The sequence below is a fragment of the Leucopleurus acutus genome, assembly GCF_964270905.1.
Source record: "Leucopleurus acutus genome assembly, chromosome: 6".
NCBI classification, from domain to species: domain Eukaryota; kingdom Metazoa; phylum Chordata; class Mammalia; order Artiodactyla; family Delphinidae; genus Leucopleurus; species Leucopleurus acutus.
In genome coordinates, this window is record NC_139149.1 from 100472987 (window position 1) to 100490510 (window position 17524).

At 47.3% G+C, this 17524-nt stretch overlaps 1 protein-coding gene across 1 annotated transcript; it reads right to left on the reverse strand.

Moving 5' to 3' along the window:
• Positions 1-205: 205 nt before the first annotated feature.
• On the reverse strand, positions 206-3901 carry RESP18 (regulated endocrine specific protein 18; the record flags this gene model as incomplete). Its single annotated transcript, XM_082841603.1, has 6 exons — positions 206-245; positions 376-464; positions 585-624; positions 854-986; positions 2025-2129; positions 3796-3901. The coding sequence occupies 6 exons, from the start codon at positions 3899-3901 to the stop codon at positions 206-208; spliced, it is 513 nt and encodes a 170-aa protein (XP_082697729.1).
• Positions 3902-17524: the final 13623 nt, after the last annotated feature.

The following is a 17524-nucleotide window of genomic DNA, read 5'->3' on the forward strand; positions in this document are numbered from 1 at the left end:
GGTGAATGTGAGGGCCTCTGGGCTACGTCTCCCATTCATCCAAAGGAGCTTTGCTATCACTTGCTATATACAAGGGAGTACATGGAGAAAAGGAGAACTTTTTACTTAACATTGAAAACTCTGCAGTTTTCTATGCCTTTGGAAATTCAGTGCCTGTGAATGATCCTATAGATCATTTCACCCTTAGAGACTCCCAGCACCTGCATCACGCCCCCCAACCTTTCATACGGATGCCCACAAGTAGTCTGAGAGAGACAGGAAAATGCAGCTTCTGTGTTCACACACCAATACCCATTTCCCTCCTTCACACCTGCCTCCCTCATTTAAACATGTCCTTGGTGATTCCAACTTCCCTAGAAAAAGTGAGCCCCTCACCTTGACAGGTTGGTCACCTCTCGTTTCAGGGCCTTCGAAACCACTTTGGAGGTAAAGCACTGATCCCTGTTCACCTTGACCACTGGGGCCTGTGAGGAGGGAAGCCAGGAGTCAAGAAGGAGGCAGAAAAGGGTGACAGGGCCCCAGAGGGAAAGAGATGGGACCCAAAGTCAGGGCTTTTAAAAGTCTTGAGAAGACACGAGTCTCACCTTGGGGAATAGGAGTCGAAGTTTCTCCCCTTGCTTGCTCCTACAAGAGATGGGGATGAGAAATGGGACCTAGGCTTGCTAGCACCTCCCTCGTCTCCCTTTGCAGGTGTCACTAGTGGTTCATGGAACTGTTTCCTGCAGATCCCAGACAGGACTTCTGAGTCATTCTCAGAGTGCTCCTGGCGGCTCTTACCTGCAGTTTTAATACCCGTTCCCTCCCTATTTCTCTGTCCACCAGACATCATGGACTGACCATAGGCTTCACACACCTCACCCCGGTGGTTTTGGTGGGAAAGGCTTCTTGCCCCATCCTCACACATGGATCCTGGGGGTGGAGTTTGCCAATGTGCCCCATCTTCTGTGTCATCACATCCTGGGTCATGTCATCCTTCCAGAACAAACCTGCAGGTTGAAAGGAGGTGGTGAATTAATAGCTGGGATGCTCTGACTGGCCCATTCCAGAGACCAGAGTGAGGTCAACACTCCCCTTCTCCCTCAAGTAGCCAAAGGATCACAGTTTGTGGAGAGAATGAAATGAGATGGCATATAAAATTTGCTTAGTACAGTGCCTGGCATATAATAAACATTCAGTTAGGATTAGGACTATACTCTTTTTGCTGACTCATTTGATGCTATTGTGAAAATTAAATGAGATTAGGGATGTACAGAGTGCTGAGAAAACTCTAAGGCAGTGATTCCCAAACTTTAGAGTACATCAGAATCTCCTGCAAGGCTTGTTAAAACACAGATAGCTGTTCCTCCCTCCTAGAACTTCTGATTCTGGGGTGAAGGTCATGAATTAGCATTTCCAGCAAGTCTCCTGGTGATGCTGATGCTACTGGTCTGGGGATGCACTTTGAGAAGCACTACTCTAAGGCATTTTACACATATTAGACATCAGTAGTGGTAGTAGTAACATGAACTCAAGCCAGATTTCTTATCTGACTCTTCTCCCATTCATGAAACTCTGCTCTAAGGAAGGGTCAGCCATCTGTCTTCAAGGGAGTCCCCACTCCCTTTCCTTCCTCTCTTCTATTTGTCATACAATTTGCTCTGCTTCCTACTCAGAGGCTTAGGGGTGTGTGTGTGTGTGTGTGTGTGTGTATTCTCCTGGCTGAGAACTTAAGGATTCCTGGCTCTGGAAAAACTCAGATAGTGCCTGGAGTTGGGGCTAGTCCCAAGGAGTTAGATGCTGACCTCTTCCAGGGGCTTCTTCTAGAAGCCTCTGCTGGGCCCTTCCAGGGTGTTCAAGGGCAAACAGCCTGCCCTTCTACCTCCATCCCCATTTTGGTCTCTCCTAACTCTCCATGAGGTAAGCATGACAGGAAAGTGTCAAGTAGAGACATTTGGGGCTGAAAGCCTGTTCTCAGGTCAAAAAGCCCCTCACTATACCCCTGTATCTGACCAAGCCTCAGCCTCTCTTCTCCAGCTCTTACTCACCTTGGGGCATAATCCGCTGGAGTACAACTTGCAACTGCTGGAAGACTGGGGTGGTAAATCCTTGGAGGGTCCAGAGGTGCCCCACTCCCACTTGGCCCTGACCATCTAAGGGCAAAATAGTGGTGTGAGAAAGGAGCTTGACCAGAAGCCTTCCAAATCGCAGCTGAAGGAAAGCAGCTTCTTTCCACTATCACCCCTGGGTTCAGTGGTCTCTGTCCCCTTCACCAGACCCCCACCTCCTTTCAAGTCCTCCTTTTCATTTTTCCTTCCCCCGTCACCACCTGCCCTGTTCCTCAGCGCCTGCACCTCATTCACCTTTGGTACCAACTTCCAGGTAAGAACCAAGCTCCACAGGCAGCCTGTGGAGGGTGAGGTAAGAAGAGACTTAGAAAGCTACACACACAGAATGGATAATCAGGTGAACAGGTAGGGCATGGAGAGCAGGTGAACTGCATTCAGGGAAGGCTTTGAAGCCTGGAGGGGATTGGAGAGGACGCCTGGAATCCTTCGAGGAAGAAAATATTGGTATGTATAGGGTTTGAGTGTCTGGATCCTTGTCCTGAAAGCCACAGTTTGCCCGACTGTGCAAAAGGGAAGGACGGGGATGGAGATAATTCCTAATGCTATACACACTTGCCTCATTCCAGGTAAATGGGGTAGGGTTGGAGTCTGGGATGTTTGTTTGTTTGTTTGTTTTCCTATAGTGGAACTACCATGAGTCATCATGAAAAGGGAATTCTCTTCCCCAGTCAAATGGATCCTAATATCATTTTCCTGGCTTTAGGAAGGAGCAGAACCTAATATTGAGAAGGAAAATAGTTTCTGGAAGGAGAGAGCTTCTCTGAGGCAGCGCTTCCAGAACTAATAGAAAAGTGGTGACCCAGACACCCTCAGCCAGACCCACAGGGCCCCTGGCGCTGTCCGTGGTGCTGAGCGGTGGCCAAAGCCTGGCATGGAGGCGGCTCTGGGCAGTAAAGAGAGCGAGTCATCCCCACAAGTCTTGCCGGTCCTCTCCCACCCCACGCGTCCCGCCCCCCGCCCCCAGGTCTCCTCCTACAGTTTTTCGCGAGTCCTCTGCATTGGCCTCTAAACCCAAGAATCGGGCGAGGAGAGTTGGTATCAGACTAGGAGTCTCCGCCGTCTGCCCCAAGCGCAGGGCGCTGGAATCCTCGAGCCTGCGCAGTCGGTCTCTGGCTGCTCCCACGTGTCAGCGATGGTCTACCCGGTTGGCGCAGAGTGAAGGGGAAGGAAGAGGATGGATCCTTTCCCCCTCCATTCTTTTTTACGCCATCCTAGCCTTCCCGTTCTTGCCGGAAATTGGATCGCAAACACCAGGCTCTAGGGGCTTATAAAGAAGCCTTGGGTCATCCCTCGGCCCAGCCTTCTCTCCGGAGCCCGATACCCGCGGCCCCTGCTCCTACTGTGCAGAGATCCTGGTCCCCTGACTATCCCTCAGCCATGGGCATCTCTTCCCTGGCCCCTCAGCGCGTCTTGGTTTTCTTGCGGCCGCCCAGGCCGGTTCTACTTCCCGCTGGCCCCGTGTGTTTCAGTCCTTCTCCCGAATCCCCAATCTTCCCGAGTCCGCTTCTCTTAAGTCCGCACCCCATACACCGAGCCCCACGCCAGGCCTGCGCCTCTTTCTGCGCATTTTTCTCTTCTCACCCTCCAAACAGATTCCTTTCCTCCTAAGTTCCTAACCTTGAGGCCCGCGGACCCACTTCTTTCAGAATCGCTCTCTGGCCCTGCCCGCACCCCCAGGTGTCCTCCTGACCGTGATCACTAACGTCGCGGCCGCTCCCTGGGCGGCTCTTCAGCAGCAGGAAGCAGAGGAGCCGCCAGAGCCCCCGGAAGCCCCCAGGCCACAGCGGGCGCCGCATCCTCCCGGGCTTGGTGCGCTGGCTCCCCACCAAATCGCAGATGAGGTAGAGACAGCTGCTGGAGGGACTGAGCGGGGCTGTCGCTTCCCACCCGCTGGCGAGACTGGATCTGCACAAAGCTCCCTTGGCAGCGGGACCAATGGCCGGCGGGCCCTGCCCCCTGCGGACGCCTACCCAACCCTTACTTCCCTACCTCCCCACAGGCCACCCCACCTTACTCCCAGGAGCCCACTCCTTTTTTACATAAAGCAGGTCCCGAGGACTACCGCCTCTACTCCCAATCCCAAGGCTGGAAAAACGGATTGCATGTAAAATGTGGGTGCGAATTGTACCTGCCTCATAGGTTTGTTGCGAGGATTAAATATGAACAGCGACTGGATAGTCGGCACTCAATGAATCTAGTCTATTTTTATTATCCTGCTGCTTACTTCACCCTTACCCGCCTTAAAACCTTCAGCAGTCACGGGTTTGACCTGCTGAGTATATGCACATCCATGACTCCTCCACATCCACTGTCATCGCCCAGGTTCAAATCACTGTATTCTTTTTTTCTTTTTCTTTTTTTTTTTCTTTTTTTTTTTTTTTTTTTGCGGTACGCGGGCCTCTCACTGTTGTGGCCTCTCCTGTTGCGGAGCACAGGCTCCGGACGCGCAGGCTCAGCGGCCATGGCTCACGGGTCCAGCCGCTCCGCGGCATGTGGAATCCTCCCGGACCGTGTCCTCCCGTGTCCCCTGCATCGGCAGGCAGACTCTCAACCACTGCACCACCAGGGAAGCCCTACCAAGGCCTTTTCATTTTGGGAGTCCTGAACCCCAAACTTGGTGTCCCAAACACTGTGGAAGCTACAAAAAAAAAATCCCTGTTCAGATATTTGACTTTTCCACTAGGTTCCTTAAAATCTCGCCCTGCACTTGTGCCATTTAGAAGGTATCTAAGGATGTGAGGGGAATTTGCATGTGGATTTTGGGTTCCCCTCTCTGTAGCTCACTCATTTCCCAGAGTTCTTGCTCAATTTCTACCTGCTCTGGCATTCCTGTACTCCAACCACTACTTCCTTGGCCATTCAGACTTCCACTCTCTCTGCCTTTCATGCCTATTTCCCCATGTGCTACAGGAAACTGTGAAGTATCATTAGGGGAAAAGCCTGTTAAATGTGGAACTCATTGGTTGCGGGGGGAGGTTTTCCCTTTTTTCAAGGATTATATTCCCTCTAGTTTTTCTTGCTTGGCTGGTCTCCATGTTTTCATACAATCACTTTTATATGTTGTCTAGAGTATATACGTTAGATGTTAATGGGAGGGTCTGACACAAGCTATTTTATCACGCCAGGAACTGGTTATCAATGATTTGTGTTGTACATAATATTCAAAAATTGTTTACAGAAATAATTTAGGCCTAGGAGCAAATGAGTGTGAGCCTGCTTTGAGAAGTACAATGCTACAAGAAAAAGGGACATATTGGTCTTTGGGTGGCTTGAACAGAGGTGGGTTTGCTTCTCTCTCCCTTTTAAAATTTCAGACTACCAGAGAAATAGCTATCAAAATGATCAATTATATGTGCATCGATACTGCACCTCTTTTCCCTATTCATTGGAGGGGACCCTAATGTTGAGAGTAATATCCTCAGAAGACCAAGCAGTTTATCAGGCCTATTGGACTTGGAGTTCAAGGGGAGGAATTTCCTTTCCCAAGGGAAAAAAGACCACCATAAAGTGTGGCAGGTGGTGGGGGGAGGGGAAGTGGATGAGGAAAAATGACACTTCAGCTGTGGTCCTACCCTGCCCTGCATTCATGTTATGAATGATGTCTGGAAAGAGAAAGGGATCAGAAACCAGGCTTCCAGCTGCATTACATCCCCACCCCAAATGTCCTCTCTGTTCTGATCCTATATAGTTTACTGCAGAGGCTCTGCCTGGAGCCCACCTGTCCTACCACCGGACAAGCCCACAGAAAGGGTTTTGACAAAAACCCGCTTAATAAATTCAGAAGCAGGTTGTCCTAGAACTGCTCTTGTAGATGGCATTGAGGGGGAAGGAGGATAGGAACGTTTCAACCAGCTGCAAATTTTGCTCAGAGAAGAAAACAGTTCAAAGAAGCCCTAAAATGGTAGGAAACAAGGGATTTTGAATCTGTGTATATATGTGCTAGATTATTCCCCCTCTAAAATGTAAACTCCCCCTCCCCCAGTAAGTAACAGGCTCTAATAACAGCCTTGATCTGGGCAAGTCCTGAGGCACAGTGACTTAGCAACTGCCCCACAGCTGGCCTCACCTTGGCTCCTGTGTTTGATCTTCTCTCCAGCCCCTGATTTTCCCTTAGATTTAGAGCCAGTCAAGGACCTTAACCTGAAGAAGAATGGCAGATTCTTGTCTGCAGACTTTACACCATGGTAACCAGTTCTTATCGTGGGGCTCTGTCACTCAGTGCTGATGTGTCACCCTAGCAACTGATCTGGGCAAAGGAAGCACAGTTGCCATGGTGAGAGGAGTCAGAAGCTGTTCCCTCGGTGAGTACGCAGGTCTGTATTCTCCTTGAGGCTCAAGATCCTCTGGGTAGAGTTCTTGGCCAGCTGGAGGTGCTCAGCCCTCTGCAGTTGCTCAGCCGAAGCCACCACAGTGTCCCTTGAACCAAAACAATACTTCCTAACAGATCTCTCTGTTCCACTCTTGCCCTCTATCAGTACATTCTCTGACAGTGCTAAGGTGGTCTTTTAAATTTTTAAATCATCATTCTATTCATTTCTTTAAAATCCCTGGTGATTTTCTTCTGCCCTTTGTGTAAGAACTAGTACTCTATACTATTACCTGCAAGGTCCCATATCGTCAGTTCTGGGCCTACTTCTCCAAACGCATTTCCTACCACTAGCTGTTCTGTTTATTTTTCTTATGTGCTATTTAAAACTACAAAATACAGTAGCCAAGATAAAAACTCACTGGATAGGCTCACTAACAGAATAGAATGACAGAGGAAAGTGTTAGTTAAGTTGAAGATGGATCAATATAAATGATCCAATCAGCACAACAGAGAGATAACATTGGGGAAGAAAATTAGCAGAGCCTCAGGGACCTGTGGGACAATACCCAAAGTTCAATGTTGATGTCATTGGAGTTCCTGAAGGAGAGGAGAAAAAGGGTAGTACATAAAAAATTATTTGAAGAAATCATGGCTGAAAACTTCCCACATTTGTCAAAAGCCATACACCTACAGATTCAACAAGTTCAGTGAACTCCAAACGGGATAAACCTGAAGAAATCCATGTCCTGATACATCATAATCAAACTTCTAAAAACTAAAAGCAAAGAAAAAAATCTTGAAAACAGTCTGAAAGAAAAACAGCACATCACTTAAAGGAGACCAATAATATAAAATATTATTAAATAAATAAATAAATAAATAAATAAATAAAATAAAATAAATTTAAAAAATAAATATTATAAATATTATAAATATATAAATATTATATAAATATTTAAATATAAATATAAATATTATATATTTATATATAAATATAATATATAAATATATATATTCTATATATAATATATATGGAATATATATATTATATATATAAATATAATATATATATAAAAATATATATATAAAATAATATAAAATATATATAAATATAAATATAAATATAAATATATAAATATATAAATATTATAAAAATAAATAAATAAAATAAATAAATAAATAAAATAAAATAAAAATAATAAATTAAATAAATAAATAAATAAATAAAATAAATAAAATAAAGGAGACCAAATGACTGTGTATATTTCATTATAAATGATGGGAGCCGGAAGTGTAATAACATTTTTTAAGTGGTGAAGAAAGGAACTGTCAACCCAGGATTCTATATCCAGTAAAATGCACTTCAGGAATGAAAGTGAAATAAAGAGGAAGAAAAACTAATTAATTGTCAGCAGACCTGCTCTTCAAGAATTGCTAAAGGAAGTCCTTTGGATAGAAGGGAAATTATATATGAAGGAAACCTGAAACATAAGGAATAAGGGAGAGCAATAGAAATGGGAAATATCTGGGTAAATATTATAGACTATTCTTTCCCTCTTGAATCATTTAAAATATGTATGATGGGGCTTTCCTGGTGGCGCAGTGGTTGAGAGTCCGCCTGCCGATGCAGGGGACATGGGTTCGTGCCCCGGTCCGGGAAGATCCCACATGCCGCGGAGCGGCTGGGCCCGTGAGCCATGGCCGCTGAGCCTGCGCGTCTGGAGACTGTGCTCCGCAACGGGAGAGGCCACAACAGTGAGAGGCCCGCATACCGCAAAATAAATAGAATAAAATAAAATAAAATATGTATGATGGTTGAAAGCAAAAATTATAACATTGTCTGATAGAGGTTTCAATGTATGTAGGTGTAATTGATTCTAATTGACCACTACAACAGAAATGGGGGAGAGTAATGGGACCTGTATGCTGGTGAGATTTCTACATTCCACTTGAGATGGTAAAATAGTGATTATAAGTAGACTGTGAAAAGTCAAGCATGTATACGCTGATCCTTAGAGCAACCACTTAAGAAACCATAGGAATATAGTAAAAAACACAGTTGATACACTAAACTAGAATACTAAAAACTGTTTCAATAATCCAAAATAAGGAAGAAAAGGGGAAGCACATAATTACGGAGGTTGAGAAGTCCCGTGATCCGCCATCTGCAAGTAGAGAACCAGGCAAGCTGGTGGTATAATTCAGTCTGGGTCTGAAGCCCCAAGAACCAGAAGCACTGATATCCAACCAAACTCAGAAGATGGATATCTCAGCTCAAGCAGAGATAGCAAATTTTTAATGTCTTTTTTTTTTTTTTGCTGCACAACGTGAGGCATGCGGAACTTCACCAACCAGGGATCGAACCTGCACCCCCTGCAGTGGAAGCACAGAGTCTTAACCACTGGACCACCAGGGAAGTCCACAGAGACAGCAAATTTGTCCTTCGTCCACCTTTTTATTCTGTTCAGGCCCTCAATGGATTGGATGATGTCTACCTGCATTGGTGATCTTCTTTACTCAATCTACTGATTAAAGGCTAAGCTTTTCCAGAGACACCTTCACAGGCACACTCAAGAATAACGTTTTCCTAGCTATCTGGGCATCCCTTAGTGCAGTCAAATTGACACAGAAAATTAACCATCACAGTGAGCAACTGGGAGTGAATCCTGCTGGGGACCCCTGAGGGTCTGTGTAGAGCTTAGATTGACCCCCGCCAAGGGAAGGATATGCTGAAACTTTTACCCACTAAACTAAGTCCTTAATTGGTTGAGGGCAGCCTCTGAGGGCGTTAAATCCCAGATAGTTCAAGGCTGTCTTGGGCATAGGTAGGCAAGTTCCCTGGGCCTTGCAGAAAATCCACTGGATGAGAAGAGTCCCATGGCTTGAGGTGGGAAGCTGTCAGCACATGCAGGTATTGTCCACCTGCAGCTGCGTGTGGGTGCAGACACAGGCCAGGGGACATGAAGCAGGGCTTCTATGGAGTCAGCTGCGCAGGTGTTCAATAAATATCTATTGCATGAATACATTGTATCTACGGCTTACAATACTTCCCTGACTAGTCTTCAATTGCCTTGAGGCAGGAACCATGCATTGCAGTGGCCAGGCACAGTTAATACATGATGGGAAAAAGTAGGGTGGGTGGTAGGGGTCAACCTAGTTAATAAGAGCTAGATATAGACAAACATGCTGAGTGTTATGTTTAGCTATGTCCTTAGATGCAAGGATACAGGGGAGAGGACATGCACTGGCAGCATGGTTAAGCCTGTGTTACCAGAGGAGTGTCTCTTAATTTCTCTGGGCCGTATAAGTGGGTGGGGGCTATGGTCTGAATGTTTAGTCCCCCCTCCCCAGATACATATGTTGAAATCCTAACCCACAAGGTGACAGTATTTGCAAGTGGGACCTTTGGGAGGTGATTAGGTCATGAGGGTAAGGACCTCATGAATGGAACTAGTGCCCTTATAAAAGAGACCCTAGAGAGATCTCTTGCCCTTCCACCATGTGAGGTTATAGCAAGATGGAGCCATCTATGAACCGAGAAGCAGGCCCTGACCAGACACCTAATCTGCCAGTGCCTTGATCTTGGCCTTTGCAGCCTCTAGAACTGTGAGAAATAAATTTCCATTGTTTATAATGCACCCAGTTTATGGTATTTTGTTATAGCAGCCGGAACAGACGAAGACAGGGGGCTTGATACTTTCCCATGTGCTCCCATTTGTGAAGATCAAATGAGCTGGGTGTGAAAGTGCTTCGAGAAATATAGAGCCCGAGGCGTGGGACAGCTGGAGTTTGGTTGAGCAATGGTGATCAATGTCCCCGCTCCCAGGGGCCAACTGACCGTAAGTACAAACCTGTTAAATGTGCGTTATTCTCTGTGTGGTTTCTTGGCGTCTGGTGGGAAGACTTTCCTTCCACAAATGGAAGGAGGACCAAAAAGACACAGCTGAAGGCTTGGGTGGGCAGTCGTTCCAGCAGCAATTCCACCTTGCCTTTCACCCGCCTTAGAAATGGTCTGTGGGAGGAGGGAGGGATCTGAAACCAGGCCTTTGGTGCAACCAGGGGCTATGCTCTCAGTACCCCATGCCCCAAGCTTCCCTGTGTTCGGATCCCACTTCACTCACCTCAGAGACTCTGGTCGGGTCTAAATCCCACCCATCCTGCCTCCAGACAAGTCTGTAGAAAGAGTTTGCTTGAAAATCAGCTTTAATAATCCAGATTTGGGTCAGCCTGAAATTGCTTCTTGAAAGCACCAGGGAAGGTGTGGGGATAGGAGTCTTCCCCTGAGGCCTTAATCAGCTGCAAGCTTGTGACTCAGAGTAGGGAACAGCTCAAAGACATCTTAAAATGGGAAGAAAGGAGGAATTTTCAGTGAATACCCTGAGGCAGGTGTTGCCACTCCCTCCCTCGCCCACCTCACCCTCCAACTGAATTCAGAACAAGTCTCAACAGCAGCCTTGATCTGAATAAACCCTGAGACTAGCGACTCAGGAACTGTCAGACCACAGGCCATTCCCTGGTCCCCATCTCTAGTTCCAGGGGTTTTTCCATTAGACACGGGGCTGGTCTGTCCCCTGGCCTGGAGGAGAATGGCAGCTCCTTGTTTACATACTTGACAGAACCCTGGCAAACAGCCCCCATCACAGGGTCAGCCACAGTACCAATGACGAGGTCTAGCAGCCAATCCAAGCTAAAGAAGCCCCACTGCCATGGTGACAGGGATGGAGACCAGTGTCTTTGAGAAGGGTGAAGGGCCGGAGCACCTCTGAAGTACAGGCTGCCTCCGGATGGAGCCCAGCTAGGAGCTTCCAGGCAATGTTGCCATGATCTTAATCCAAGCTACCAACAGATCTCCCCTGGATAGCTCAATAGTCCCAAACAGGTCTACTTGTTTCTACTCTTGTCTGTTTCATAATCTATTTTCTTTTTTAAATCTATTTATTTATTTATTTTTGGCTGCGTTGGGTGTTCGTTGCTGCACGTGGTCTTTCTCTAGTTGCGGCGAGCGGAGGCTACTCTTCGTTGCGGTGCGCGGGCTTCTCATTGTGGTGGCTTCTCTTGTTGCGGAGCATGGGTTCTAGAGTGCAGGCTCAGTAGTTGTGGTGCATGGGCTTCGTTGCTCTGCGGCATGTGGGATCTTCCTGGACCAGGGCTCGAACCCGTGTCCCAGCATTGGCAGGTGGATTCTTAACCACTGCACCACCAGGGAAGCCCTCATAATCTATTTTCCATCAACATCAGTGTGTCTTAGAAAATGCTTATATTTTCCTATTCCTTTCCTTTAAAAAAAAAAAAAAAAAAATCCCATGTTGGGGAATTCCCTGGCAGTCCAGTTGTTAAGCTGCTCAGCGTGGCCAAAAAAGAAAAAAAAAAAAAATCCCATGATGATTTCCCAGTGCACTTTGAATAAAACCCAAATGCTGTCTGTAGATTATAAGCCTTGAGTAGTCTTGGGCCTTGTCCCAAGCTCATCATGCTGTCTGTTGCCCTAAGAGCCCTGCCATCACACCTAAGGGCGATTGCAGTTGCCATTCTCCCTGCCTGTGGGACTCTTCCTCCAGATCTCCCCCTAGCTGTTTCCTTGTGTGATTTAGGTCAAAGTTCAAATAGTCACCTCCTCAGACTGTCCTTAGTGTGAAGAGGTCTGAGTTGTGAAGCAGCCCAACCTCTACTGGGGTCCTTGCGAGGAAGGGTAGGGGCAGTGGAAGGGGAAGGCTGGGACCTGGGCTAGCCCTGCTCCACTCAGTTTCTCAGCTGTAAAGATAGATGGGTACCTACTTCATGGGAGCTTTCCTATCTGAGCTCCAAAGGACTCAAGGGTCCCAAGGAGATGCCTGAAAACCTTGCTCAGGGGATTTCCTCAACACCACAGAGGAGAGAAAGGGGGAGGCTGAGTGCGAGGGGCTCTGGGGACTCTCCCATTTAAGAACTAAGGACAAAAGCATAATGTATGTACACATAATGTGTACGGATGGATGGGCGAGGGGAAGATTAGGGTCCTGTCATACTCAAGATTTTCTTAGAAAGACAAAGCCTGTATATCTATCTATCTATATATATAGAGAGAGAGAGATACACAGCTATCTATCTATACATATACATATATTTTTTAAGTTAGAAAATCTCTGAAGTAGATTTCTGCAGGCACTTCAAGCTCTGTGCCTATGCTTGATCTTACAGAACCCCATGCCGCTGGAGGCCCGCAGCCCCTGCATCCCACCGTCGCTGAAATCTGTGTTAAGGTGTCTGTGAGAGACAGAGAAGGTGGGGGCGCCCTCTAGTGGGAAAAGGAAGAATCCCCCTTAGAATCCAGCCGCCCCTGGCAGGCATTTTTTCATACCAATACATTGCCTTTAACCCTCACGAGGGTTGCCATTACTACCATACCCATTTCACAGCTGTGGAAGAAGGGACTTGAAGACCTTAGATAATGGGTCCAAGGTCACAGCTGGGCAGCGGCAGAACCAGGATTGGGCTGGCCTGTCTGTACTGAAAGCCCTGTTCTTTCCCATCCTCCAGGCCCTCTCTTCCAGATGCCTCTCCGCCAGGTTCAGTGGAGTCCTACCATTCCTTATCAGCCAACATCTATCCCCTCCTTCACCCTGCCTCCCTCCTTAAACAGGCTCTTGGTGGGCTCAACCTTCCCAGACAAGGCCAGGCCCTCACCTGCAGCAAGGCCTTGCAGGGGTTGGTCATCTCTTGGTTTAGGACCTCTGAAACCACTTCAGTGTTGCTCCCAGTTTACCTTGGTCACTGGGCTCGGAGGGGAGGCAAGGCAGGAATCAAGGGTGAAGAGACAATGGCGAAAGAACTCAAAGGGAAAGAGAGGAGGCCCAAATGGAGGATTTCAAAATCCCTGAGGGAATCTCACCGTAGGGAACAACGGCAAATAGGAGCTGTGCTTCCCAGTCTCCTGCCTTTGCAGACATCACTAATGGATCCTGGGGTTGCTTCTGGCTGAAATCAGACAGCCCCTCTCTTCATTCTATTCACCGGACTTCTGACAGCTCCTACCTGCAGCCCTAACACTTATTCCCTTCCCAGCTGCTCTGTCTACCAGATATGTGTAGTGCACAGGCCTCACACATCTTAGCCTGGTGGTTTTGGTGAGAAAGGCTGCCTGCCCATCCCCTGAGCAGGTCTCTGGGGCATGGAGGCTGGGCATGTGCTCCATCTTCTGAGTCTTCACACCTTGAATGACATCATGGTGGAAGGATGGAACGAGTTGACATTTGGGACAGTTTGATGGGCCCATCCCAGAAGCCAGAGTGTGATTAGAATTTCCACTTTCCCCAAAGTGCACAGGGACCACAGGGCATTGGAGGGATCCAGAGTACAGGAGTTTGTCTTCTGCCAACCTCAGCATTTGAGTCCTGTTCTTGGAAACTTAATTAAACTGGACAAGCTTCAGTTTTCTCATCCGTGAAATGACTAACCTCATAGGGTTGTTGAGAGAATGACAGGAGATAATGCATGTAGGTTTCTTAGCACAGTGCTTGGCATGTAATAAGTGATCAAATGGGAATTTAATAATGATGCTGTTGTGAGAATCAAATGAGGCTGAGGATGGAAAGAATGCCTTGAAAGCACTAAGGCATTACTTTCACATTAGACACTATGGTTATTAGGAGTAGTAATTCAGACTCAAAGCAGATCTCTCTACTGAACCCTGCAACCATGAAACTCTGCTTCCAGGAAGGGTCGGACACTTTTCCTTAAGAAATCATTGCCCACTCTCCACCCACATCTTTCATGTCTTCTATTTGCCATACACTTGGAGCTGCCCAATCCCCCGATTCAGAGTCCAGGATATACGGAGGTGGGTGGAGAGGTTCTGGCTGGGGACCCCCGTGATTCCTGGTTCAGGAGCACTTGGACAGCACCAGGGGGTTGGGCTTGTCCCAAGGAGATGGATGCTGGCCTCTTCCAGGGACTTCTAGTCACCTCTACTGTGCTCCTCTAAAGAATCCAGGTAAGAGCAGCTCCCCTATGAAAGCTGGGAGGCCACCACCCCTGTCTCGCCCGGGGTCTTGGCAGGTGAGGCTCCAGAGATGGTTATGATGAGAAGTCGGGGGAAGGAGATTTTCATTTCAGTTTGGGAGTCCCTCCCTACCCCTATAGCTGACAGGTCCAGCCTCCCTCCTTCAGCTCTTCCAGTCTCTTCCTGAGGCACCAGCTGCTGGGGCACACCTTGCCAGTATTGGAAGGTCCGGTTGATGACCTCTTGGAGAGGCCTGGTCGGCCACGCCTCCAGCTGGCTCTGTCCCTCTACGGGCACAAGAACAGCATCAGCATGGATCTTGGCCAAAAGCCTTCCAAAGGTCCCGGTTGCACAGGAGCAGCACCCTCTCCATCATCACTCCCAGATCATCCCCCCTCCCCATCATCTTTTCTCTCCTAGCCCTTTACGTTCACCCTTTGCCTCTTCATCCTCTGGGTCTCACTCACCCTTGGCACAGACTTGCAGGGAAGAGCAGAGTCTTTGGGCAATAGGCTGCCTGTGGACCTGTGGACAGACAGGTGAGCAGAGCCTCAAAGGACTACAAAAACTGAATGGACAAACAGGTGGACAGACTAGGCATAGGGGAAGAAATTCAGCTGCTTCCTGGGATGAGAGCTGGAAAGAGTTCTGGAATCCTTGGAAGGATAAAGCATGGAACCTGGTTTCAGGCAGGTAGGATGGGCGAGTCCAGGTTCTTCTCCTGAAAACCACAGTATATCCAGCTACACAATGTGGGGCATGAGCTTTCGACTACACAGACCCTCTTCAATCCAGGTAGATGGGGTGGGGTGAAGGAGAATCCAATATGTTTTTTATCCTGAATCTCTCTCCTCCTCCAGTTCACAAGCAGATTCTAACATTGATGCAAAAAGGTGAAGACCCAATGAAAAGACAAATAACCCAATTTTAAAATGGGGAAATAAAGTGTCCATCAACAGATGAATAGATAAAGAAGATGTGTCACATGTATACAATGGAATATTACTCAGCCATAAAAAGAAATGAAATTGAGTTATTTGTAGTGAGGTGGATGGACCTAGAGTCTGTCATACAGAGTGAAGTAAGTCAGAAAGAGAAAAACAAATACCGTATGCTAACACACATATATGGAATCTAAAAAACAAACAAACAAACAAAATGGTCATGAAGAACCTAGGGGCAGGACGGGAATAAAGACGCAGACCTACTAGAGAATGGACTTGAGGACACAGGGAGGGGGAAGGGTAAGCTGGGACGAAGTGAGAGAGTGGCATGGACATATATACACTACCAAATGTAAAATAGATAGCTAGTAGGAAGCAGCCACATGGCACAGGGAGATCAGCTCGGTGCTTTGTGACCACCTAGAGGGGTGGGATAGGGAGGGTGGGAGGGAGGGAGATGCAAGAGGGAGGAGATATGGAGATATATGTATATGCATAGCTGATTCACTTTGTTATAAATCAGAAACTAACACACCATTGTAAAGCAATTATACTCCAATAAAGATAAAAAAAAGGGGAAATAATCTGAATGAACATATCTTCAAAGAAAATATTCATATGGCTAATATGCACATGAAAAGATGTTATTACCATTAACCATCAGGAAAATGCAAATCAAATCCGTGATGAGATACCACTTCATACCCAGTAGGGTGGCAAGAAGCAAAAAGATAGATAATAACAAGTGCCAGTGAGGAACCTTTACACACTGCTGGTGGGAATGTAAAAGGGTGCAGCTGCTGTGGAAAACAGTCTGGTACTTCATCAAAAGGTTAAACACAGAGTTACCATATAACCCAGCAATTCCACTCCTAAGTATACACACAAGAGAAATGAAAACCTATGTCCACACAAAAACCTCTACATGAATGTTGACAGGAGCATTATTCATAATAGCCAAACAGTGGAAACAACCCAAATGTCCATCAACGGATGAATGGGTAAATAAAATGTGGTATAGCCACATGACGGAATACTATTCATTAATAAAAAGAAATGAACTTCTGACACATGCCACAACATGGATGAACCTTGAAAGCATGCTGAGTGAAAAAAGCCAATCACAACAGACTGCATATTGTGTGATTCCGTTTATATGAACTATACAGAATAAGCAAATCCAAAGAGATAGAGAGGAAATTGGTAGTTGCCTAGGGGGTGGGGGGGTTAGAGGAAGGAATGGGTAGTAACCACTAAAGGTTATGGGTTTCTTTGGGAGGTATGATGAAAATGTTACAAAATTGATTGTAGGGATGATTGCACAAGCCCATGAATATACTAAACACTATTTTAAATGGGTGAATTATATCTCAATAAAGTTGTATTAACAAGTCACCAATAAATTGTTTAACAAAAACATCTTTACCCAAACTTATTTTATTGGCTTACTCTTTTAAGTTGATTCATGTTTTTTACCTAAGTAAAATGATTTTAAAAAGAAACTTTGCCACTGTAAATGGAAAACCAGTATCTCTTGACATAGATTGAAGGTGATTATCAAAAACAAAGACAATTAAAAGAGAGAGAGCGAGCGCGCGCGAGCAGCATTGGAAGGTGGGGCTTGGGGAGAGGAGCTGGGCCTTTGAGGCAGAGGTCCCAGGACTTATAGGTAACGGAGGCGACCCTGGGCACAGTCCCTGCTTTCACCGGTACTGAAACCCTGGGCCAGGCACGGCAGGGTCTTGGTCTGGAGGTGGCTCCCGAAGGGAAGGCCAGGTGGTGACGTCAGGTCCGTAAAGGACCTGACGCCCCTCGGGCCCATCCAGCACTCTTCGAACCCCCAGGCCGCAGGAAGTCCTCTGCCTTGGTCTCCAAGCTCATGGACCGGCGGAGGATCGGCGGAGGGGGAGGGGCGCGAGCGCAGGGAAGGCTAGGAGTCTTCCCGCATCCTCTGCAGCGCCCTCCCGCAGCCGCGCCTCGGGGCTCAGGTCGCGTCGCCCCAACCCGCCTCCCGGGGCTGGAGGGGGAGCCCTGGCGATTGGCTGGGCCCAGTTCTCATCCCGGGATCGGGACTGGATGCCCGTTTCTCCAGTGCCCTGGTGGCCTGGATCTACGTCCCTTGGTCGACTCAGGGGTCCCCTCCATTCCTCCTGTCGAACCCTCAGTCTCCCCTCGAGCTTGCATTTCT